The 26272-nt window shown below is 48.3% G+C and overlaps 4 protein-coding genes across 4 annotated transcripts; 1 reads left to right on the top strand and 3 right to left on the bottom strand.

Annotated features, from left to right (window-relative positions):
* Positions 1-745: 745 nt before the first annotated feature.
* Positions 746-8078, top strand: HOO65_010966 (uncharacterized protein; the record flags this gene model as incomplete). Its single annotated transcript, XM_071005222.1, has 5 exons — positions 746-1308; positions 1373-1823; positions 1863-2999; positions 3057-7595; positions 7719-8078. The coding sequence occupies 5 exons, from the start codon at positions 746-748 to the stop codon at positions 8076-8078; spliced, it is 7050 nt and encodes a 2349-aa protein (XP_070862788.1).
* Positions 8079-9260: 1182 nt separating this feature from the next.
* HOO65_010965 (uncharacterized protein) lies at positions 9261-10322 on the bottom strand (the record flags this gene model as incomplete). Its single annotated transcript, XM_070999844.1, has 1 exon — positions 9261-10322. One exon carries the CDS (start codon positions 10320-10322, stop codon positions 9261-9263), a length of 1062 nt encoding a protein of 353 aa, XP_070862787.1.
* A 4573-nt stretch (positions 10323-14895) lies between these two features.
* Positions 14896-15771, bottom strand: HOO65_010964 (uncharacterized protein; the record flags this gene model as incomplete). Its single annotated transcript, XM_070999843.1, has 1 exon — positions 14896-15771. One exon carries the CDS (start codon positions 15769-15771, stop codon positions 14896-14898), a length of 876 nt encoding a protein of 291 aa, XP_070862786.1.
* A 3800-nt stretch (positions 15772-19571) lies between these two features.
* On the bottom strand, positions 19572-21566 carry HOO65_010963 (putative double-stranded RNA/RNA-DNA hybrid binding protein; the record flags this gene model as incomplete). Its single annotated transcript, XM_070999842.1, has 1 exon — positions 19572-21566. The coding sequence occupies one exon, from the start codon at positions 21564-21566 to the stop codon at positions 19572-19574; it is 1995 nt and encodes a 664-aa protein (XP_070862785.1).
* Between the last annotated feature and the right edge of the window lie 4706 nt (positions 21567-26272).

Genomic DNA, 26272 nt, shown 5'->3' with positions numbered 1-26272 from the left:
CGTACAGCATCTATCTATTATTGAAATGAAGCCGAGCAGAGCTTGTGCCTGAGCGAGATTACCAAGACAAAAAGAATCTTCCTTCTAAAGTTAATGAGAACGATCGTGATCTAGTACAGAAGCGCTAATAATAAATACATGATCATGTACCAAACCAAACCACCAAGGCTATGATCGTCACAATTATGCGGGGCTCAAATATGTGGGTCTCGACTTAACCAAAGGACTTGGCTGTAGAAGCTTAATTCAGCCTACCCATGGGACAAGTTCACTGGCTAGACTTTTCACCTTTCACATAGTATATTATGTTCTGGTTGCCTAGCACTCATAAGAATGCAAACGTGGAGCTGACCAATCTGGTGGGTGATGGGAGAGTTACAAGATAAAGGCCCCCAAAATGAAGATAAGCAGAGTTTTTTCAAGCCTACCTCTGGGCTGGAAAGATGTGAAGGCTTTTACCTGTGGCCATTCTCCTCACAAATTACAACGAGTAAATCAATGCAAGGTGGAACAACAAAGCCAGAAACGCTCGTATTGCGGAAACACGTCAGTACTTTTTGTGATCTGAGATTTTCCTCGCTCGGCTGATATTGTCTGATCCCGTTGGTAAGTAGCTCTTGTGCTTTTTCCATCATACGGCGCCCATGGGGTGCTGTCACTTTTGATATATCGCTGCTGACATGCTTGCTCTGAGTAGATGATGTCTATGCCCCCCCAAACCTCGGCCTCTGTGGCTGGATCTAATATGGCCATGGAGATAGACCTACCTCCGGGAAAAGACGTCAACACCGGCAGTGATAGTGATGCTCCCATCAATCACATCATTGATTATACCACTGGAGAGACCCTCGATAAAGCATCACGCTCGCCTACCAGCACTACCGTAAGCTCACAGACGCTCACCAACAATAGCACTTTTGAGAGCCCTTGCCCAAATCCTGCAGCGTTTGCCTCTCAGCTGCCTTCGGCAGAGTTTGACCCCCCACCAGCACGCACGCTCCAGAGTGTGCGCGATATATTTAGCGTGCTTATGCAGGGTGCATTGGACCTGGGTCTTAGCCAAGTTGCCGAGGAGGGCGGCGTGCATGTGCGTGTGGCAACACTATGTTCAGGCACCGATGCGCCAGTTTTTGCATTGCGAGAACTACAGGAAGCTGCTGCAGCGCTGGGCTACGGCAATGTAGTTTCGTTTGAACATATTTTTAGTGCAGAGATCGAGACCTTCAAACAGGCCTTCATCCGACGCAATGTCAAACCCCACGGACCCGTGTTCAGAGATGTTCAGGAGATGGCCAAATATGACAAGGCGTGAGTGTTATGTGCGCTGCAAATGCCACGGTATGAAGGAATATTAACTTGGGTTGCGTAATAGGATGAACGCTGAAGGCTTTTTAGAAGAGGTCGATCATGATGTCGACATTCTTGTATTTGGATCGTCATGCGTTGATTTTTCAAACTTGAACAACAGCAAGAAGGCCCTAGGCAAGGGCGCTTTAGTTGATATTACCAAAGCCGACTATACTGAAGACGAGCCTGAAGTACAGGATTTCCTGGAAAGTATTCTCGACTGCGTCGACGGAGAGTCCTCACGCACCTTTCTCTCTGGCTTGCTATATATTAGCAAATACCGCCCATGTGTTGTGGTCATGGAAAACGTGATAAACGCGCCATGGGAGCAGATTTCCAATTTCTGGTTTGCCAAGGTTGGCTATGTGGCTAGATATCGGAAATGCAGCTCCAAGGACTATGGAATGCCACACATCCGTATGCGAGGCTATCTAGTGGCCGTCGACTACCGTGAATTTGGCGAGGATAGCGAACGTGTTGTTGCAGACTAGGACTCTGCAATGACGGAGCTTCAGATAGCCGATCCTACACCCCTGGCTAATCTAATCCTACAGCCCAGTGATGACCGCCTGCTCCAACATCGCACTGCACTCAAGAAGACTGCCAAGTCGTTGCGCATAAATGATGCCCGGATGTGCCAATTGCGCCATGCAGAGGCCCGCGCACAAGAAGGGCTTCCACTAGGCAGCCGCTACACAATGATGGACCACCGCAGTCATTGCATGCCTAGAGAAGATAGCTTCCAGGAGTCAATTATAGGGCTGGGCGAGCGAGAAAAAGACCTGCTTGACATCACATACGAGCGTGGCCTTCAGAAACAGTACGACATGAACCATAAGCTTCTAATTTACGATATTTCGCAGAATGTCGACCGTGCTCCTGGTCAACTAGGATGGACGCCCTGCCTAACGCCCAAGGGAAATCCATTTGTAACAAACCAAGGACGCCCGCTTCTCGGAATTGAAGCACTGAGCCTACAAGGCATTGATATCGACCGTGTTGTGCCATCAATCGAAACGCAAATGCAGCTGCAAGATCTCGCGGGCAACGCCATGACTACCACCGTTGTCGGTGCCGCTTTGTTGTCGGCTATTATATCTATCGAGGGTTTATGGCAGAAGTGCTTCTCCCGGCCCGCTCGCCATTATGTAAACACCCTTTTAGATGAAACACGGAACGAGAGGACCCCCGTGATCTACCAGGACAGCAACATTACTGATCTGGCTACAACTACGCAGCGGCGACCCGATCAGCTAGACTCGATGAGTCCAGAACACTTGATGACTCTATTTGAGGACTGTCGAAGCTACTGTCCCTGCGAGAGTGCCAGCGTGCGGAGGCGTAGTCCTAGTTTGCTGCAGTGTGCCACGTGTCGCGAGATCCGCTGCAAAAGCTGCGCGGGAAACCCACGCCACCACATGTTCCCTAAGTCCACGATAAAGTTCGAGATACGTGAGAAGCATGTGGCCGTAGAGCTTGTCCGAAGACTAGCCAATCACGCCTTTGTCTTGTGCGATGAGGATTCCCTTCCAGGCGACCTCAGCGTAGTTACAGAGCCACATCTAGTCATTCCATCACTTGAAGACATGGCATTAGATGGTGTCAGCTGGGATCCAGATCTGGAGCGGGTCATGGCTCTCTGTCGCAGCAAAGTACGGCTCATATTTGAGAAGGTACATGTTGGACAAGTCCTAACTATTTTTTACCAGTCTGTCGATGTCTACCTTCATGTAGTTATCGAGGGCAAGACTATCCGATGGCTAGTTTTTGTCAAGGCCAGCTCATGGATCGCCCGTGAGTACGACCACCTGCATGATTGGAGCAGACCTTTCCTAATGGCTGAGGTCGACCTCCGGTGTCAGCGGGGTGTTCCAGAGCCGCATAACTGGAGATTTTGGCTCAAAGATGAGATAAAGGCGACACTTTCTATAACCGGCTTGAGGGATGGCCACTATAAGCTAGCATTTGAGGAGGCCCAATGGTTCAACAGTGGCAAGTGGAAGGCCGTGATTAGATTCCACCCCTTCTGGGCGCGCTTTGTCCGTCTAGCCCAAGGGGAGTATTCGTACTCTGATGAGTGTGGGGTCTCTCGTGGCCGCATTATAGCCAAGCATTCGGATAATATGGCTTCAGTGTTTATCTTTGAAGATCCTGGGCTGGTCTCAGCTCCTGAGGATGACCGATGGGTAATTGCATGGACAAACCGTCGCTTACACACATTCGAGGTCCGCGATGTTTTGGCTACCCTTAGCAGCTTTCCATCTGTAGATGCCATGCCGCTCAACGATGGATTTGATACAGCCAAGGTGGATGTCTTTGTAAAGGGCTGGTGGGTTGGCGTTCCCAACCCCAAGCCAGACCCGAAAAAGCCAGTGCTCAGTCTTCGTCGCCAGGCTAGCCGCCGCTACTCTGACAGGGCTTCCCCCTTTGGTGGTGTGCTGATCCACTCAAAGGTCTTCCAACCAGTTGTTACCAAAGTTCGCGGCACACACAGCGACATGCTTAGTTGCCAACCGACGCCCTTTGTCACTGTTAGAGTTGCGGTAGATAAGTTGCACTGGCCTAACGACCTCTTCCCTATGTTGATGCGGCCGGGAAGCCTGGCATTCAGGATCGGAGTTGATCAGGATGGCTGGCTAACGCTCCCCCAACGATTACATACTGATGCTATGCAACTGATATACCACAACTTCAAGGCCATCACGGAGGAAAGCCTAGCAAATTGTTTAGAAAACGGCGCCGGGGGGATTGGCATGACTCGGGCAGGCTTGGAGCTGTGTCCTGTGTGTACACCGCCGATACCCCACGTGCACGGCGTCGTTAATCCAGACGGAAATATTGTTGATCTAATATCAGATCAAGAGGAGTGTCGCCACTTTGAGGACTGCATTCGTGCACGCCCATGTCCTCTTCAGATTCAGGTGCGAATAGTGCCAGGCACGCTAATTGATGACGAGCAACAAAAGAGTCACATCGAAGTGCGTGTCAACTTGAATATAGAAACCCTTGTGCACCGAGCCAGCGGATACTTGCCGCGGCCGGCATATGCGTTATCACAACCGCGTGGTAGAGAAGGAGAAGTGCATATCCGTGCAGATATCGAGACATGGTATGAGGAAGACGACCTCTGGGGTCGTGCGCCGTTCATTGAAGAGGTCTGGCCAACCACAGCCGAGACAAGCGATGCTGATGTTACGTCCATGACACAGCCACCGAGCTTCGTCTACAACGGGAAATTCCTTCGAACAGATCAGATGATATCGCTAGGCTGGATGCTAGGAGCGCGCAACAATAATGTGAAGCCCTTCCGTGAATGTGAGATTGAGGAGTGCATGGTTCCTGGTCTGAACATGAGGCTTATTGGTGAGGTTGGCCGTGACAACTACGTTCGCGGCGGAGTCCTAGCCCATGAGGTTGGCTACGGCAAGACAGTAGTAGCTTTAGCAATGCTGGACTACACCCACGAGCACAATAGTCAATCTCTGCGAGACCGAAGCGAGCTGATCCCTGACGGCATCATACATCTCAAGGCTAGCCTAATCATTGTGCCGCATCACCTTATCAAGCAATGGTGCAGTGAGATTGAATCTTTTCTGCAAAACTCCACGCAACCGTGGAAGGTGGTGGTGATTAGCTCTAAGCGCGATGCCATGCATCTAAACCGAGCCGAGCTTCAGAAAGCTGACATAATCGTAGCCTCGTTTCGTGCTATTCAACTGGGCCAAGCTCGCCTAGACACACTAGCAGTTGTCGGTGGCCAGCTCCGCATCAACGAGAAGGAGAGTGGACGTAAGCTCTCTAACTGGTACGACGCTGTGATTTCGTGGATTCGGCCTAGCAGGCAGGACGAAAGCAGAAGCAAGCATGAGAAAAGCAACAAAAACTCCAGACGAGACTACACTGCCATAGACAGCCTCACTAAACAACACTTCCAACACACATTGTCTGCGGTGCGTCAGGCACAAAAGACCCAGGTCCCGCATAGTTCGCGGAGGAGTACCACCGCCAACAAAAAGCAGGGTTCTGGCAATGTCACAAAACTTGACCAGTCGTGGCGACGGTCCATTGAGAAGCCAAGCAAATTATGGAGAGATGGCAGCCTGTTGGAGCTCTACTCGTTCTCTAGCATAGTGTACGACGAGTTCTCGTACAACGAGGAGCATATTGCCTTGTTCTTCAAACATGCCCTAGCTACGGCCAAGTGGATTCTCTCGGGCACACCACCACTTGCGCATCTCGGCCAGATCTGCGACATGGCTGGGCTTCTAAACGTGCATGTTGCCCGCGAGGAGCCTGCCATCCCTCCACACATGCCCAAGATCACTCAGGGACCGTCAACTAAAGACATGTCTCAGGCCGAACGATTTCGGTCGTACCGACAACTCAAGTCCAGTGCCTTTGTTGCTGAACGTGACGAGCAAGCACGTCGCTTCATCCACACCTTCATCCGCCGCAATTTCGCTGTGCAGGGCAAGTATAGTCTAGTTGAGCTGATTGTCCCGGTGACCATGAATTCGGTCAGCTCGTTGTTGTATCATGTAGCACAACAGACTCTGTTTGACGCCAAGTGGGTGTTTGATGATGTTCAGGGTGATATACGCGAGATGATTAACGGCATATCTGCTCCGCAAGTCGACCGTCAAGGCCGCCCAATACCATTATCAACCAAGAAGTATTTGACTGTGGCTGCCGAGGCACTCATGGCATATGCGTCCGGCCGGGCAACAGAAATGATGCGGGCCATGCACACACCTGCTGTCAAGCTTGAGGTGGGTACCAACGAGAGTCAGGGACAGGGCCAGGACCGCTACAATGTACAAAGTCTCCTTCATCAGCTCTACAACAAACAACTAATGCAGGTCAAGCTTCTATGCAAGCTTCTCAAGTCGCAGTGGGACCGCATGATGTACCTCTCTGAGCGACTTGAAAAGGATCCCACATTCAATATGAAAACGGCATCAGCTACAGATCCTCGCAAAGCTAAACAAAGCAGCGCCATCAAGCTACGTGATTCGGTCGTGCACTCCCTGTTCCGTTCAGAGTCCGCGTCCGAAATCCAAATTCTACTACGTCAGATGGTTTTTGGCAACAAAGAGCCGCAGCCCGAAATCTTAGCACGCTTGATGGACGATAGGCCAGTCTTTGCAGGATGCAAATGGGCGGCCCACGAAGGTGGCCCCGCTGCATTCTCTGTCTTTGACTGGTATCCACAGGTTGATGAGGCGCTAAATCACATGGATACGACTAGTAGTGAACGTGCAGCCATTATTGGCGCTGCTCTCTGGGCCATGAAGGACCCGGAAAGCGCAGCGACGCCGGAGGCGGCGCGCCAGGTTCAGTCCGAGATTGCTGATTTTGTCGGAACTCAGCTAGATTCATTCTCGCATGAAAGCACATTGCTACTGCTTGAGAACGTACGCAACCGCCAGGACCTTTTCGAGTCAACGGACCAAACCGAGATTGACTGTGGCTTTACAGGCCCTAATATCCGGCAGTTCCATTATTGCCGGACCACAGGGCTCAAGTGTACACAGCATGATACCAAGACCCAACTGGAAGCTAAGCTAGCACGGTTTGCAGCTGGAGAGGCACGCGAGGCCGACTTTGAATTTCAGGGCATGCTTCCACACTTCCACCCACACTACGGCCAGATCAAGACCACCCGTGGCGCATCGATCGACGCTGGACTTGATGATTTTATCCTGACAGTTCAGAGCCTGGAGCGTGGCATCAAGCACCACTTTGTGCCGGCCTTTCAGCGATATCGCCTACTACGGCTATGCATTAATTTAACACACGGTAGTCCGCTCAAATGCGACGTGTGCGAGCGCCGGTTGCCACCCGAGGCGAAGCACCGCGATGAAATTTTCTGTCTTGTCACGTGCGGCCACGCATACTGCAAGCACTGCGCATCAGGCTTCCGTGTCGACGAGGATTATCATTGCCGTGTGCCGACATGTCGGTGCGCTAGTCGTGGCTCGCTAATTGACGCCAAGAGTCTGCTACCGCTAGACTGCTACGCTGACAGTGAGGCCAGCGCCATAGAGACAAGCAGCAAGGTGACTAAAGTCGTGACGCTAGCAAGCGAGATTGTGCAGCGTGGCGACTCGGTGCTCATCTTTGTACAGTTTGACTATCTCAAAGATGACATTGCTGCAGCTCTAACCGCGGCCAAAATACCCTATGGCCGCACCGATGGGCAAGACGGGCCAGACCAGTTAGTGGCATTCCAGGCCGGTCGCTTCTCTGTGCTTTTGCAAAGCCTAATGTCGACTGAGTCGGCTGGTAGCAATCTAACAATTGCCAATCACATTATATTTGCCGCACCACTAATGACCGACAAGTACAGCTAGGATATGTACATGCGACAGGCCATTGGGCGGTGCAACCGGCCAGGCCAGACCAAGAACGTTTGGGTCTACCACATGGTCACCCGCTTTACCATCGAGGCCGACGTGGTTGAACAGCGCTTCCGCAATTGCCAGCTCAATCTAGCCGACTCAGCGGTCGTGCTATCGCATCAGACGGAGAAGGATCCCACAGATCTAGACCCCGATGGAGATACAGATATGCCCGAGGATGAAAACTCGTGCTGGTTCTTGAAGTGCCTAAAAATGAATGAGCCACAAGGCAAGCTGATGATAGAGTCAAAGCGGGCTCGGGCCATGTTTGATAGCAGGGAGATTTCAAGACTGCTAGGCGGGTTCGATGATGAGACAGCAGAAGAGTGACGAGGGGAGGGGGACACGAATGCTTGCTATGCATAGAATGCGAAGAAGTGAGGAGAAAGGAAGACGGAGGACATGACATGCGTGTAATGCTTTAACGAAAACAGGCCCATGATCATTAACCCATATTGTACGTGTCATCTATCTAGCAATATATAAATCCAAGAAACCCTGTATTGTAAGGTTAGCTTGAGATTTTATGACCACCCCATCGCCATTTCCACAAGATCATACCAGTACTACTGCACTTGCGCATTGCTATTTTGTCCTAGTTTCTATAGGACTGACTGTCTTGAACTCAGCCTGCATGGCTACGCCTGAGCCCAAGATGGCGCTGGAATACAGAGGAGCGGACAGGATAGATTCAGGTTACTGGCCTGAAAGAAAGGGAAAAGAGAGAGTTTTAATAATATCAGTGTGTTGTAGTGCGCTTAGCTGTAGCACGTTTGCTTTGACAGTCCAAATGCACATTGCACATAAAAGTTAGCCGCACACACATAGAGGGCTGCCAGCACCACAGTGTGGGTGTTACGCCTGCGTCTATGATACGGACGGTAGTTGTAACCCTGCAGCTATTGACCACAGTAAACAGAACGCTATAATCACTCACGGTAGATGCGTATGTATACGGTAGACTCGCTCGTATGTATAGCAATCATATATGCATGTCGATTATTCTGATTCTTGATGCTTGATGAAGAAGGAAACTCTGTGACAGAGAGGCTGATGCTTCGTAAGTCTATCTCAGAGTGGGGTCAGGGTCAGGGTCAGGGTCAGATTGTCATGTGACCCTGGACCCACAACCCACAGGTCGTGGCTAAGAAGGGTTAGCTCAACGAAAGCAAAGGTGTTGTGGAACATATGACAAAGTCTTGATGGATAGCTGTGGGAGGACAGAGTAGTTATTATCCGTTGAGTATACATTGCAGTGGACTGCTATTTATATTCTACGCCGAGGGTGTTGGTATTTCTTCTATCTCGCTTATCATGTCCGTTAGGTATCATTTATTGTTTCAAATTATATTAACTATTAATATGCTAGCGTGTATGCCAGCCGGGTATCTAGGAGCCTTTTATCATACTATCAAGCCGCGATTAACTGGCCTACTAATCTTGGCTCACTGAATAGCCAATCCGGACATCGGAAGTGCTATTCCTCTTTGAACTGCGTTTTGAAAAAGTGTTTCAGGCGGTCACCGAGATGGGGCCCGAAATAACCTCCCAAGATTCCTCTAGAGCGTCTGCTTCGCGGTCGCTGGAAAATCCCTCTACAGCGTCTGCATCGCGGTCGCTGGAAACTTCCTCTAGAGCGTCTGCATCGTAGTCGCTGGAAACTTCCTCTAGATCGTCTGCATCGCGGTCGCTGGAAACTTCCTCTAGAGCTTCTGCTTCGCGGTCGCTGAAAACCTTCCGAAGATACTTCAAATGAATGTCCAAAGCGTTAATTGCAGCATGCAAGCCATCCTTCAGATTATCCTCAGCGGCATGTTGGGCTGCAAGCTCCTCAATGACGTCAATGGGGGCACTATCGCCATCCGACGGCATCTTGAAGGAGAGCATCAACATTACAGAAAGTACAGACTGGTCGTTCCCATTGGATCCCAGAGGTCTTGAATTTGCGACAACCATACGATCGATCTGAGCGCCAGGCACTATTTGAGATGCAGATTCGTAGGAGCTGGTAGAAGAAAACATGGACCAGCTTGGATCGGTAGCTGCAATTTTGATATCTTCATTGGGCTCAAGGCCATTTGCTTTGCGATAATCTCTACTGGCCATGAGAGCGAGCGGTTCATCAATGCTTACAGCAGCCCATTTGATTTCGTTGATATCCATATCCCGTTCAAGGAAAAGAGCTTGAATAATTTCATGGAGTTGCAAACTGTCCGTTTCGTCTTCTTCATACTGTAGATTGTTTTCGAAGATGGTCAGAACTTGGGTTTCAGTGTCAATAAAAAGCTCGAGGACAAGCTCGCCATTTTGGCTGTAGCGCTCGCTGAGGATACCAATGATACCGCCATGGAGGTCGACATCGATATAACCATGGGACTCTAAAGAGAAAGAAGCTTCAAGTGAAGAATCCGCCAAGCTATGAGAAGATTGGAATTCCATGGCCTGGAAAATTTCAACCTCCTCGGCCTCTTCAATTTCGGCGGCCCAGGTGAGTTGATCGTTCGACGACATAGGGCTATACTCTCGTAGGTATGACACCAACACGCCAATAGGCAGCCAAGACGATGCCCACATGTTGAGCGATGGACTGAAGAATGGGTTCAGGAGATGATAGAGGGCGCGTGTAGAGGGTCTCGGCAAGAAGCGGCGCAGAAGGCAGAGAGTGTCGGGATGCAGAGTGAAGACAAAGCCAACTATGGATTGGGCACTACAAAGGTATTTAAGTTTTCGATTGGTTTTGTGATCGGAATTAGCTGGCCAGCTTTGACGTAGAGCTTACTTTTACTATCAACGAGAAAGGGCTAAAAGTGGCCGCCGTAGTTTAGAAGGCATTGGGTATTGATCTATGCGCACACGCTTGGATCAATGTCTTTGCCCAAGGGCCAGCTCATGGAAGACAAAGATCATGACCGGCATTAAGATAAAGCGCGACATCGTGGTCTAGGGTTGAGGCAATGCTATTGGAGTAAAGAGAAAGAGATATTGCGCGAGCACGTTAGCGCTAGTATCAAGTATAAGCCGCCCTGGGAGCATGAGTTAGACCTTTCCAGACCAAACATTGGATAGAGCATCAGGAGGCTTTTATTAGGGCTTTGTGCAGGTCCACGTTGTCGTGAATAGCCATTTCCCAGCTTAGCTTCAACAGGCGTCAAAGCTTAGGACACGGTTCATGAATTCATATAGCCACAAAATTGCAGTATTACTTAACATTGCAAGTTGAAATAATACGGGACGGGTTGAACCTGAATATTCTCAACGTCCCCGGGAATCACAGAGATCAAACGATACGTTAGATACGGCCCCCTCTGGTACACTGGGCGTAGAATGAATAGCCTGCCGTTGTTTGGCCATGAGAAGACTTGACACGATATCCGTCTGTCGTTTTGATGACATGACACAGAACCAAGCGACTGGGATAATTAGTAATAAAAAAGCTCACTGAAATCGTTTCGAGCACCTCAACTGTCTCCCTGCCAAGCATCAGGTCCTCGCTCGCAGTACATTTCTGACATCTACTTACTACCTTGGGCCCTTCCAGAAGACAGACATTAAATGTCCATGTTCCCTTTCTGCCCCTAGTTGTGCCATGGGCTTTGGTAGGCCAAGGCAGACAGACCCAATAAGTCAAAAACAATGCTCATGTAGGGAGGGCAGCATGCTTCCCTAGGGGGGGGCGCATGTAGCAGTCGCCCCAGCGTTTGTTAGACCATTCGCTAAACACGCCTATAGGCTTGGCCCCCACTAGGCGCACGCTACTGTGCTGTGAACGTAAGAAAAAAAAGCTTCCATGCATCTAACGGTGCGCTGTCCTGCATCACCAAAGAGCTTGGTGGATTCGAGGCCATCAAAGCAACACGGACTAAACGCCCAAGTCAAGGTATAGCGTGTGGTGTAATTGGCCATACACGGACCTCTAAAGCATGCCCGCCGCGTTTTTCAGATACTGCAGAGATTGATTAAATTGTACTGGTTTTGGTGAGGTCTTTTGGGTGATGCAAGACAGCGCTGCGTTAGATGCATTTGCCCTGCGCTAGATGCATTTGCCCTGCGCTAGATGCATTTGCCCTGCGCTAGATGCATTTGTGTGCACAGTACTGTGCGCCTTGGGGGCCTATAAGCTCGATTGGATAGCAAGGTTGGCTTAAGCTTCCATGGCCACCCCGTCGCCATTCCACAAGATTTCGGACGTACCACCCACTGTGCTTGTGCATTGAGGTTTTATCCTAGTTCCTATAAGACTGTCTTGAATCTAGCCCGCATGGTTACGCTTGGGTTCAATGCTGCTGACGATATTACTGATGTGATTTGATTTGAATATATTTAACGTCGACTAGAATCACCAAGATAAACCATATTACTAATGACCCATGTTTTCCTCTGCATCCGTACCGTCAGTTCAAGAGGGAGGATCCCCATAGAATTAATTATATTGGGCGGGGCGGGCACCATAGCGCTCTCTAATGCTGCTGACTGTATGTCCACCAAAGATCGACCGATCAGTAGCATGACGGCGTGAGAACAGCGCCCATGCTGTTCTCTTTTCCTAGCAGCATAAGAGCGGGCTAGCATAGATTCAGAGCACTGCCCTGAAAAGAGAAAAGAGAGAATCTCGGTATTCTGTAGTGCGCTTAACTGTAGCACATTTACTTTGATCGCCCAAATGGGCTTGAAGCAGTGCACATCGATGCACATAACACCACAGACCTTTAAACCATTAGTAAGCGTCTATGCGGGCAAATCTGCCTATTTTTTTCCTTTTTTTTTCCTTCTCCCATAGCACAAGTCTTTCCATCTCCCTTCCAACGACATGAGCCGTTTTGATGCCTTTTTTATTGTCCACGTTGAGATACAAGCGCCACACTAGACATAGTGCACGACACCACATTCCACTTGCTTTTTCACGAGCCGCAAATGTAGGCTTGAAACATGGTCGTTGTGGAAATGCATTTATTGTTAGTGAGCAGACAGATAACAGCATCAAGTCATCACCAAATATGGTGCAGGTGGTTCGAGCATAAGATGGATTCACATGACAAGGGTTAAAACCCTTAAATATAACTTGCACACGTGAAGAGGGCTTTGCTATGCAGCGCCGAAGTGCTATTCTGAATAACACCCTATTGGTCCAATAAGACATGCTGGCCTCCTCGACCTAACTTGGATATAATCAACATCTAGGGCAAGGAGAAGGGAAGTTGAATCAAGGTAAGGAAACTCACGATAACTCACTCTAGTCTTTTTCTTCATTTTTATTCCCCAACATCCAAAGCCTAATGGTGAGTCTTCGACTCTCCTATGAAGATAAGAAGAAAGCAGGCATTCAGCATTCCTTGGACATCAATGCTGGTCCATGGCATGAGAGTGAGACAAAAATAAACGACACTGGCTGGCTAGTTGGGTTGGAAAGCATGGTGCAAATAACCTAAATTATCCGAACATACTAGTTAGCTAGCCCTAGCACGGGTAGATATTAGGACCGGCCCTGCTTCATTTTTGTAGATAAAAAAATAAGCAAGTCCGCTCGCTTTTGTTTTCTTGTTTCTGATACCCTCCGTATTTGTGGATCCAAGTTACGTCCTCAAAACAAACCTTGGGGTACGATAATCTCGGCTGCAATAAAGAGGATTGAGAATAGATTGGCCTTGTGTTGCGTTGTGGCTTGCTCGTAGAAGCTGTGGCTGAGTAGATGTTGCGTGGCGCGGTATATATGTTAAGTGGCGTCCCATACGTGCCCCACTTATCCGAACCTATTGTGGCTGAACACGTGACAGGATTGACACCACAATGCAAAAGGAATAGTTCCAGGTCGTAGCATAGACTTAAACCTTTTAATAAGCTAACTGATTCAACATTTAAGATCTATTCTACAGTAGATGTGAAAGAAATACGGCCATGAGAAAGATGTAGTAGGTAGTATGCGCGCTTGGCGTAATATCTGTAGATAGTAGATGATATTCTAGTGAACTTGGATATATGTAACGTCTACGGGAATCACAGAGATCAAACGACGCACATGATATTCTAAATGAACAAAGCCCATACTACTGGGTGCAATGAGGGCTTGCAACGCCTGCTTGACTTCATTACTGAGCAACCTCGATCAACTTGTGCTTGGGTTTGACCACTTCTCAAAATTTGGTAATTCTCTTTATTTTTTTGCGCCGTGTTGTCTTGCTCCTAAACAATCGACTAGATACCATATGTGTTGAGAGTATCTCTGCGATTGTTCTGGGCTGGTCTGTCTCGGGTGAATTGGTGAGAGCCTAGTTCATCAGACAAGAGTGTTGATATCGGAGTAGGAAATATGGCAAAGTTAGCATTTGAGTATCTTGTAATAGAAAGAATATTGAGGATTGATTTTAACGATATGCGTCTAATCCTATGTCATGGGAAAACAATGCATCCATTAGTTGTGCAACTAAACCCCAACTTGTGATAACGTTGACTACGTTGTATTGGCCAACTCGCAAGCTACTTGTGATGCTTCATGGATTTCCAGGCTGCTATGCAGAATTAAGCTTACCAACGCCCTGAAAGCAAAAGGAAAAGAGCAAAATTAATACTTTTTCATTCAGCGTGAAAATGCCTAGAGCAAGTTGGCAGTTCTTTACGTGCCACGAAAGACATCCGTTGTGTAACGTTAATTGATTGCATGAGAGGCATGTGCCGCCGCCGGCGAATGCATAGCTAGCTATCTTTGTTCCTTTAGAGGAAGACAGTAGAGCCTCGGGAATTGGCTCTGGGGAGCTACTTTGGCGCCTTTCAACTCTTCTCTCCAAGTATTCCGACTGAAATGCGCCGTGGGAGGCTGTGAAGAATCCAGTCTTCGAAACGTGGATTATAGAGCATTGGCGGGGTAGCTACGTCATAGAAGGATAACTCAGCATGAAGGGAGGAATCCAATTGACCAGAAGGCAATGTATAAGCAGGTATTGCCCGGATTGTCGAGGAGCCATGGTCAAGAAGTATCGATTAGACTGCAAGAAAGTCATTTGTAGAACATCTAATTTATTATTTATTACTCCAAAACCAATCACCAACTACTGATGTGCTAGCATATATGATGCCATATCTAGATATCGGAGCGGGTATTGCCCTTTGAACTACGTCTCAAGGTAGTCTTTTAGACGCACCCCGGAATGGGGCTTTAATTAGTCCTAGGGGTCTGTTTTGAAGCTGCTTGTTTTTCAAACAGCTCGTCATGAATCCTCCAAAGTTCCTTTGTATAAGCCTTCAAAGCTGCATCTGCAGCCTGTAAGCCAGCGTTCAGATTATCCTCAGCGGCAAGTATGGCTGCCTTCTCATCAATAGGGTCAATGGCAGCACTATCGCCATTTGAAGGCATTTTGAGAGATAACGCCATGACTTCGGGAGCTTCAGGTTGTCGGTCTATGCTGATTTTCGGAAGAAGCTGATATTTGGAAATTAGACGGTCGACCTGAGCGCCAGGCACTATTTGGCTCAAAGATCCGTAGTAACGCAAATCAGAGAACTTGCGCCAGCCATAATCAGCGGGTGTAATTCTGACATCGTCCCTGGAGCCAAGATGTTTCTCTTTGCGATATCCTCTAACGGTTTTGAGGACGTACGGTTCATCAACAAGTCCCGCAACCCATTTCATTGTTGTGATATCCATGTCCCGTTCAGAGAAAAGGCCTTGAATAACTTCATGGAGTTCCAGACGGCGGCCTTTCCCATTGAACTTCTGCAGATATAATTTGTTTTCGAAAATGGTAATAACTTGAGTTTCAGGGTCAATAAAAAGCTGCAGGACATCTTCATTGCCTTGGCGATAGCGTTGGCTGTAGATGCCAATGACACCACCAGGAAGATCAGAACCGGTATAACCATTGTCGCCTAGATGTGGATAGTTAGGAGAGACAAGATCCGCAAGTGCAGGGGTCTCGGGAGTTGCAAAGGCATCGCCCGTTCCGAGTTCGTTGGCTGGGGTGGGCTGGTCGTTGTTAGAATGGCCCCATACGCGCGAGAGCACAAGGGCTAAAGACCAAGACGATCCCAACATATTGAAAGATAGACTGGAGGATGGGCTAAGAATATGATGCAAGGCACGCGGAGAGAGTCTCAGCAAGAAAAGGCGCAGAAGGCAGAGAGCGTCGTGATGCAGAGTGAAGACAGAGCCAACTATGGATGGGGCACTGCAAAGGTATTTAAGGTTTCGAATGCTTTTGTGAACAAGATCAGCTAGCTGGTAAACTTCAACCTCGAGCCTTACTTTTACTATTCACAGGAAGTAGCTAAAAGCAGTAGCCGTAGCTGAGGAAGCATCAGCTATTGATCTATGCACGCACACTTGGATCAATCTCTATTTCCTGAAGGAAGACAGACCAATGGGGAAGAAACACCATGAGCAGCATTGAGATGAAGCGTGGATTTTGGCCCAGGCTTGAGGCAATCCTGTTGGATTGAGGAGAAATAATTGCACAAGCACTGTTATCAGCCATGGGCCACCCCCAAAGGCTTGAGTCTGTCTGGCTTTCCCAGGCCTAGCGATAGATAGATAGAAATTCTGGGCGCATTTATTCGGAATTTGCGTATATCCACATCGTCATGTATGGACATTGCCTAGCCGAGCTCCGACAGGTGCCAAAGCTCAGGACACGGTTCATTCAGGACGGAAATAAATAAGCATCAATACAGAAACAAAATTGCAGCAGCATCTAGCATTGCATGTTGCATTAGCGTAGGTTCGGGTCCTCTCGCACAATCGGCTTATAATGACCAGTCTGCCGTTGTTCAGCCAAGTCTGCCACACTGTCTTCCTGTGAACCGTCAGGCTCTCCTTCCCACAGCCCCGGTAGTGCATCTTTGACGTCTGCTGCTACCTCTCCCGTTCCTAAGCCTGTCGAGAAGACCGGCAAAACTGACTGTTTTCCGTTTCCGCCACTTCATCGTGCCATGTCTCTACGGCACCCTTGCTATCTTCCTTGACATGGGACCCCAGTTGGGAAAGGCGGACAGGCCCAACAGGGCCACGGCTACAACCACACGCGATGAAAACAAAGGCAATGTTAATGCAGGGCAGGATGTTTCCCTAGTACTACGGAAGTGGAAGGGTTACAGATACCCGTTCATGCATTAGTCCTAGTCCATTAGCGTTCGTTTGACCATTCGCTAGACACGCCTATAAGTACGGTTGGCTTAAGCTTTCATGGCAACCCCGTTGCCATTCCGCAAGACTGTGGCAGTGCCATCGTGCTTGTGCATTGTCTTTCTCTTCAAGTTCCTATAGGACTAGGACTGTCTTGCCCTTGGCAGGGTTACGCTTAAGCTCAATGCCACTCACGATGTTATTATTCAATCATCTTTTCTCTTCAACACCTTAAGAGAGCCCTAGTGAAATAGGGTAGGTAGCCACTGTAGCGTTACTGGCTACTGGATGTCCGTCCACTGAAGGCTATTATTATCAGTGGTAGTTGCAGATAGAAGAGAGGCGCTAGAATACTTGAACTTGGATATATTTAGCGTCTAGAGGCCCTAGAGTACAGCGCCTGTGCTTTCTTTATCAGCGCTGGAGCGTATTTAGAGCACTGTCCTGAAGAAAAATACTAGTACCATCAGTATGAGTAGCAGCGCTAGCTGCTGTAGTGATTTAGGCTGTAGCAAATCTTTTGGCGAGAAGAAACACTTCGACAGCCCAAACAGGCTTAAAGCAATGTGCAGAGAAGTTATAGGTGCACTTCACAGGTGGAGGGCCGTGTTAGCACCACGAGCCTTTAGAGCATCAGTAAGTAAGCGTCTATGCGCAGCAATTTGTGTGTCTTTTTTTATAGCGCAAGTCTTAACGTGCAATATGTTATGTTGTCTTGACTGAACTTGTCTTCTTCTCTCTCTGAGGACTTCGATTATGAGAGATTGTTGAAGCAGACTTCCTAACGAGCTCCGGATGAAGTTCGGGTAAACTGATAAGACTTGGAGCTTATCTAAATAAGGGGTACTATTTAGGAAAAGAGAAGTAGCAAAACTCTTTATCTACTTTAAATAAAAGATTAAGGACCAATTTCTACAGAGATTTATACATGGATTTTAAGTCACGTGTTGTTGTCTGCGCGTACTTGGTTGTGTTCGTACATCTATCTGTCTGTCCCTTGTCTGAGCCATTTCGAAGAAAAACAAGTCACTCTGAAGATACAAGCATTCGACCAGTACACGATAACACATTCCACTCGCTTTTTTCAGAGTCGCGAGTGTAGCCTTCTGCGGGAACCCTGTCCTTCCACCCCTTACGATGCATTTATTATTGACAAGCAGACAGATGATGGCATCAAGTCGTTGACGAAAATTATGCAGGAGATAGAAAATACAAATCTAACGTAGAGGTGAATATACACAGCAAGGGCTAGAAGCCCTAAATTTAGTAACATTCAAGCATAAAATATCTAGGACTGTGCTGTGCTGTGCAGCGCCGAAGCTGAAGCGGGCTTCCGAATAACATCCTATTGGTTTAATTTGACACGCGTGTCTGCATTTGGCCATCAATGGCTTACCCTGACGTTTTCTTTATTTATTCTCTAACATCCAATGCCGATCGTTGATTGTTCAACCACACCACCAAAGCAAAATCTATCAACAACAACCAGTCACTGAGCTTCCAAGAGACGCTGTGGCTTTATCACCGACGGTGCCAATAGAACCATATATGGAACGTCTTTTATAACTTGGGTTTGTGAGCGGCGTGGGCGCCTCCCGTTTCGCCGTGTCTTGATCTGCATCTTGTCAGACTTGGGCAGTTCTCCCCGGATATCTTTAGTACGAGAACAAACCTCCCACCGGGCATTACGCCAAGTAGGCAGGCAATTATAGCATCTTCTGGAAACCCGAGAGAACGGATCGTCAATATTAGGATGCAAAAATATACCTACCCTCTCAATAGGATAAGATGAGCCCGTGCTACGCGCCAAAAACTAATCATCTAGATAGATGCTTAATATAAACAGCTAAACGATGGTCAAGGCTAAAAGGTTCCGACTAAAACACGATAGCCTCCACATAGTGGAAATCTTGCTGCCATTGTACAAGCACCTGTCGGCGCACAGAATCCTAGCTACCAGGGCGTGATCCAGTTCTGTTTTATCAGGGCTCTTGCACTTGGACATGTAGAAGAGGAGGTTGCGGCGAAGCACGTTGGCGACGTAACATGTCGCTTTCGTGTTTTTAAGGAGCTTGTCCGCGAACCTTTGGCTCCATGGTCTAGGCAGTGCCTTGAAAGCCCGCCAGTGGCCTCGTTCCTTTGTTTGGTTGCAAGCTCTGCATCCTAGTGGGCAGTTGTGTCCCCATCGCTCGTGGTGTTTGTCAAAGTCTCCATCGCCAGTTCTAGCCGCGAGGATATGGCCCGGCTCTATTCTGGTAAGCCACTTGTAGCGGGAGGTGCGGAAGGGGGGTTCGGTGAGGACTCTGGTTCCAAGTGAACGGTATCCTTTTTGTTCTTTCCACCACCATTCATAGTCAAGACGTAACCAGTCTCTTCTCCATCTCCGTGCTCCAAGACCGGTCGTTGAGTTGTTGAGTTGAGTTGAGTTGAATATATTTAACGTCTACGGGAATCACTAAGATCAAACGACGCCGGATTGGTTACCGGACAGAATTAACCCTCTGCAGGGCTGACCACAGGTTTTGGGCGAGAGAAGCTCGTATGCTCCCAAGCAAGCTTGTTCCTCGTCTTCCATCTGTAGTCGTCAGAAACAAAAAAGAAAAAAAAAAAAAAAAAAAAAGAAAAAAGAAAAAACAGGAAGCATAAAATAGAAAACAGAAAACAAAATACCCCGTCTAAACGCCCCTCCTCTCCCCGTGCCAGCTCGTCCCCTGTTATGTGTCTACACGACACGCCCTCCACTTAGGGTCCAGTTTCCCAGCTAGGTAGTTACACGACCTATCTTCTCTGAGGAGTTTTTTGACAAACCTCCCCGCCAGCCTCGTAGCGTTGCCCATGCATTCCCATGGGTGGCTGAAGTCCTTTAGTTTGCCGCAGTTCGGCACTTGGCATCTTTTTTCCGCGTCCTGATGGTTGAACCTGGTGTGGTATTCCTCGAAGTCGCCGTGTCTGGAACGCGCCGCGAGGATTCTCGCCACGGTGCCTCGGTTCAGTCCTTTCATCCAGTCTACCTTGTATGGCCTTGGAAGTCCCAACGTCCCTCCAAGGTGGTCGGTGTTTGGGCAGTTGTCTCTCATCCAGTCCTTGAAGTCGGCCCTGAATGCGTCGTTCTTCCAGCGTCTCGCCGCCGCCAGAGACATCGTCCTCTCGGGAACCAGTAGGTCCGCGCTCTTGCATCCCGCTTTGGCCAGTTGGTCCACTGCTTCGTTCCCCGGGACTTCGCAGTGCCCTGGGACCCAGTATACCCTACCGACCGGCTTGTCTAGTGCTAGGCTCTCCGTTCCGCCTTCCCACTTTGCAAGGATGCGCCGGATCTCGTCGATTTCGAGTTGAGAAGTGCCTGGCTTCCTCATTCGCTTGCTGATCCGCTTCGCTACTCCCAGGTTGTCCACGCACAGATTCAAACCCTCTGCTTGTGGTGGGGCAACTTCCGCTGCGATCCTGACTGCTCTGAGGGCTGCGATCGCTTCCGCGTCCGCCACTTCCCTGAACTTCCCACATGCCCCAGAGCCTTGAGCCAGGGTCTTGCCTCCGTGGTAGACAGCCCAGCCAGCTCCCGTGTTTCTGTCGCTGTCACGCGAGCCGTCCGAGTAGACCCAGATTGTGTCCTGAGATTCCTTCTCGAGCAGTCTAAGATGGGCCTTGGCCGCTTCTTCCTTGCTCAGTTTCTCTGCTAGTGGGTCGGGCGGTCCCTCCCCCTCTGGCAGGAGTTTGTTGGTATCTCTGATCGGGAAAGGTAGCATTGCCTTTGCCTTGTCTATGGTGCCGTCTATTGTTGTCATGTGCAGGGGATGGTCTGTGTTGCATGTGTATGCACGTATCCCACCCGCCCGTATCATTTCTTGACAGATTATCCTGAGGCTTGGGAAAGCCGCGAACCTGTATAGACTAGGCTTGTTCGTCGTCTTATAGACCGGCAAGGCTGCCCTGATTCCGTCTCGGAGCACAACCTCCAGCTTGTCCAGGGCCGTCTTGCTTGCCATGGGGTACCATGTGGTGGCCGCATACGTCAGCTGTGACACCACACAGGCCCTCATGACCTGCAATGCAGACTTTGGTGGAATTCCGAAGTAGACTCTGCTGAGGCGTCGAAGTACGTTGATGGTCCTTCGGGCTTTCGCCATTGTTTCTTTGCAGTGCTTGTTGAAACTCAGGCTAGGATCCCACCAGACCCCCAACCACTTCATTTCGTCCATCGGAGCCAGCCAAGTTCCATCTGGCATCTGGAGTTTCGCGTCCATGCCTGCGGCTTTACGCCCTTTGTATAGGTGCATGAATCCCGTCTTGCTCCAGTCGATCTCCAGCTCGTTCTCGCTGCACCATCTCGTTGCCATACTCAGCCATTCTCCTATCGACAGGAGGTTGGCCTTGACTGACCGCGATGATACGTAGATCAAGCCATCGTCTGCGTACCCGAGACTCTGCATCTTCCTAAAGAGGTCTGCCATGAAGAGCATGTAAAGGATTGGCGAGGCTGGTGAGCCCTGTGGTAGGCTGCCTCCGACTTTCCTTTCCACCGGGAGTCCTCCCTCCACGGATAGGCTCACCTGCCTGTCCGTCAGGAAAGAAGCCACCCACTTGCATAGGGATTCTGGCCATCGCTGGCTTCTCAGCCTGGCTATCAGCCTTTCCTTCTTGACCGCATCGAAGGCACCTTTGATATCAAAGGTGATCAACGATGTGATCTTCTTCAGCTTTGACTCTCCCATGATGACATCTGCCAGTTTCCAGGTGAGGTCTGTTCCAAGACCGGTCGGCCCGGAAACGTTTGCACCTCAAATATCCTGTTAAAATCACATGTAAATATCAAAAGGGGGGCAATGGCGCAGTTGGGAGCGCGTTAGACTGAAGCACAACTTCAGTGGTTCCGATATCTAAAGGTCACTGGTTCAATCCCGGTTTGCCCCATCCGTTCAAGATACTCTTATATCTTGATAACCCTTGGTCTTGTGGTCTAGTGGTATGATTCTCGCTTAGGGTTCACCCTATAGCACAGCTTGCGAGAGGTCCCGTGTTCGATCCACGGCAAGACCCGTCTTTTTGCCGGACTCCTCCCGGATTCGCTTGCTGTGTTTGCCTCACTCTTATTTTTGCTCACCCCCGGAACATGCCGTTGTATTACTGTGGAAAACCAGTAGCTAGACGTTGAATAATACCAACAGACAGCTTACCTGTAGGAGCAAGAGCCCGAGCCGGTGATTGTCAAATCGGTCGTGCACAGTTGTATCGCCGGCACGGAATCCTCCGCTAAACTTTGTCAACATTTAGTTTCAGACACTGTCACCAGGCTAGTCTTGAAATCGCTTTCCGTGTAACGTTGGGCAAAGAGAAAAAAAGAAGTACTAACGTTTATAACTTGGAAGGGTAAACTAGGGATAAGGGAGTTGACGAAGACACTCGATGGAGATCCTTCTCCCTTTTTCTTCTAGGTCAGCTTGCCTTGCTATTTGTAGGCCGCTCTTCGTGCTGGATCCCCGGGTCTTCTTCCTATGTTCCGTTTCGATCCGGTGACCTCCCATATGGGGTCTGGCGACTTTCTACGTAACTTGGTGTCCAGACTTCAGGGTTCCAACCTAGAATTATGCTTTGCCATTAGTGTGTCCCAGGAGCCCGACCTCGATCTAGGGTCTGTGACAGATATTGCTTCACTTACAGAGGAACCTACATAGAGTTACTCTCATACTCAGTCACCTATTTCAGAAGGACATCTAACAGTCTATCAAGACCTTTCAAGCCTCAAACTTTCAAGCTGAAGATTTTGTTGTATGTATGTAGTTAATATGGATTGTAACTGGATTCGTATACTATAAACTAGGAAGAAGCTTAAGTAAAAGCGTTGCTCCAGATTATGTGTATCCTTTTATTCTCCTAACCCTTGTCATCCTGGCTTTGCCTGAGCGTCGGCTAGCTCGTTGTCCTCTACATCCGTCCGTCCTTGGATCTACAGAGTTAAGGCAAGGCTTCCAGATGTCTCACCTACCCAGACTTTTAGGATCCGCCTTGCCTCGTTCACTGTGCTCTTTGCTCTACTTCTAGGGTAGCTGCATCCGCAATGATCTCCAATCCTACGCTGGTGTTGCTATCTACATCTTTCAGTCCGTCAGAGTGCATAAAAGGTGTCTCTGACAGTGTATTTTCAACCTCCACCTGCTGTCTCTTGTTTCTTCCTCCTTGATAAGCCACGCTCAGAACGGTATTGTAGGTCCATTTAGGATTGGCCTCAACCTAGTGTGAACTTCATTTACGCCAGCAGAAATCTTTGTAGTCCTTCTGCCACTAGGCTGAACTATGCCCTCTCAGGATATGTCTGTCGTCCAGTGTCTTCCACCGTATAGCTTCCCTCCTTTCCTCGTTCTTGAGGATAAGTTCGGATGTGTAGACACTTGGTGCGTGGTGTATACACTCTCTTAGAATTATGCAGTACATGGGGGGAGCTCCTCGAGGGCACTTCCTAAACGAGATGTTACTTATCCATTACGTACTTCATTGTCCCGAGACCAAGCCAGATCCTTGTTGCGAAGAGGGCTTTGCCCATGGCAGGCAGACACAGGCCATACTGAGCATACTTTTGGTATGTACCTCTTTTAGCCGCCAGTTCTGCTACTAGGGTATTACTATTGCATCATTTTACGTCTACCTAACAACTATTTGGTCAACTTGAACTTGAATATATTTAACGTCTACGAAAATCACAGAGAACAAATAAACAAACAAAACGGTGAACAGGGCGTAGAACGAATACAAAAGAAAAGTAGCATACGAAATCAAATTGTAGCTCGGCACTCCCACTTCCGAGAAAACCCCCCTCTCGCCGTGCCGTCCCTTTTCACATCTCAATGTGGAACACTCTCCACTTAGGGTCAGGTTCTCCTGTCGGATGTCTGCAACTCTTGTCTCCGGTGAGGAGCTTTCGTACAAATCTCATGGGCAGTTTTTTCCTCGTTACCTCGACACTCCCCCGGATGGCTAAAGATCTTGGGGGTGGTCACGCCCTGCGACTAGGCATCGTATTTCTGCATTCACGTGGTTGAACTACACGTGATACTCTTCGAAGTGTCCATATCCAAAGCGCCCCGCCAGGATTCGGCCGACTGTACCTCTGTGTAGCCCATGTCGTATGGTTTCAGCTGGTTTAATGCTCCACCAAGATGTCTGATCTTCGGGCAGTTTTCTTTTATCCAGTGTTGGTACTCTGCTTTAAAGGCTCCGTTTCTTTATCTTTTTGCTGCTGCCAGTGAAATTGCTGCCCTTGGGACCAGAAGGTCCTCTCTCTTGCAAACTGCTTTGGCCTTTGGCCGGCTGATCGACTGCTTCATTGCCCGGGACTTCGCAGTATTTGGCCAACTTTCTTTGTGGAAAGTATATAAATGGCAATAATGGCTCACCAAACATGAAGCGTAATTGGTGTAGTGGTAACATTAATCGTTGCCATAATAGCAATGATTTCGATTAGCCCTGGGTTCGATTCCCAGATTACGCAAGTACAACATCCCTCAGCGCTGTATCTTTTGCTCGAGACGCTTCTTCAGTTAGTTGGCATTAGTTTATACCAGGCTGTCTTTTTTTTTGCTCCAAGAACTAATACATCAGTCGAACTTGAACTTGAATATATTTAACGTCTACGGATACATCAGTCGAAGTAGTATGTATTGCTTAGCTTTTTTTTTTGTCCATGGAGAGTTTGTACAGCAATGTCGTTCTTTGTTTCCATCGCAAGTGTGGGTCCTTTTCTTTTTGTAATGTCTTGTGTAACTTTGGGACACGGGCAGTATTAAAGTTATTCCTTAATTTTATGCGAGGCCCATCTTACCATCTCAAAACTTTTACTCGTCCAGGTAACTCCACAGAGCTTTTTTTCCTTTCCTATTCATGTAGAATCTCTGATTATCTCGTAGTCTGTCTACAATATATCCATAGCTGCATATTGTTGCTTCTTACAATGAGTGCCCTTTGTTTGAGGAGCCAGTTACATACTATTTATTAGTATATTAAACATCTTGTTATCATATTTTCATGCTTTTCCCATCATGATGCGTCGTTGCTTATATTCATTCCTGTAGTGTAGTTCTTTGACTTATATACGACTTAGCATTACTCTAGTACAACTAGTGGCACGCCAATTATAGCTCTCAAGTCTCTTAATTATCCAAATTACAGCAATGCGACAAAGAGGCCTGGCCTGCAGGCTTCAGGGAATTTTGCTTAGTGCTAGGCCCTGCATGGGTCACCCGCCTTGAATCAGCGATTGTTGTGCGTCCTAGAGGAAGCCAATTGCAATGTCTTCATCAATGTTCCTCATCAATTGATATCTTTTTCATCGCTTGTTAGGGTTATTGTCCAAGCAAGGGTTTTTTACGCTGAGGGTTTGTATGTATGTTTGTTTTAGCGTCTACCTACTGGTTTTCCACAGTAATACGACGGCATGTTCTGGACGTAAGGGGAGTAAGAAGATGTCGTCTTCCGAACCCTCCTCCGGGCAGTCAGCAATTGCAGGTGTGCGTCTTCTTCGAACTTACTCCTATGACTTTTGAGGGTCCAGCCTTGCAGCCAGGAGCCTTCTCCGTAAGACGTGAGCTGAGGCTGAGGGTTTGATAACTTCTTTTGATTGACCAGATCACCTGCGAAGAAAGTAAAAAAAAGCAAATCTCAAAATGGATTTGAGATATAAAAAACAGAGAATAACCGTTGATAGTTCGCAAGTTTGGAAGCTTGTGATCAATCGTGGATCGTGTTTGTGTAAATGCAACCTCCGGGAGTCGAACCCGGACCTTTCGCTTGGAAGGCGAAAATCATAACCGCTAGACTAAGGTTGCTTGTTTTTACTTGTTCATGTCAAGTTGACACATACTAGGGTATATATACCATACAAGACATGGTGCTCCGTTTTACTTTTTGCTGCATAATAACAGCGGGTAGACCTTAAATAATACAATAACACCAACGATACGGTCCGTTTGATCTTGGGGATTCCAGTAGACGTTGAATATAATTAAATCACATCAACCAAAAAGACCAGACAACCAATTCTGGAGCCCGCAGGAACGTCCCCGAGCCGTGGTAAATAGAGAGCCAGCCGGACCCTAAAAGGTCATAGGAGGGGCTTAAAATCTATGCGCTTCTGCTCGGGAGTGTGCTCCCATTCAGCATATGCTGCCGTATTGATGCGAAATAATACTAGGTAGACTTTTAAAAATAAAAGAACAATAAAATGTATTGTTTGATTGAAGAATACAAACAAAAGCGTTGTCTGCTCTCGGTGATTCTAGCAGACGTTAAATATCTTTGAACTCAAATTGGTGCTACCTAGTACTTCATTGTCTTCTTTATGTTTAATTTTTGAATATATGTCTCTAGGTCTTCCTATTCAATATTACCCTGGAACCGAATATCGTGTAAAATATCCCGTAAAAGAATT

Source organism: Ceratocystis lukuohia (assembly GCF_044167205.1).
Source record: "Ceratocystis lukuohia strain C4212 chromosome Unknown Supercontig1_pilon, whole genome shotgun sequence".
NCBI lineage: Eukaryota > Fungi > Ascomycota > Sordariomycetes > Microascales > Ceratocystidaceae > Ceratocystis > Ceratocystis lukuohia.
This window is presented reverse-complemented; position numbering and strand designations above follow the sequence as displayed.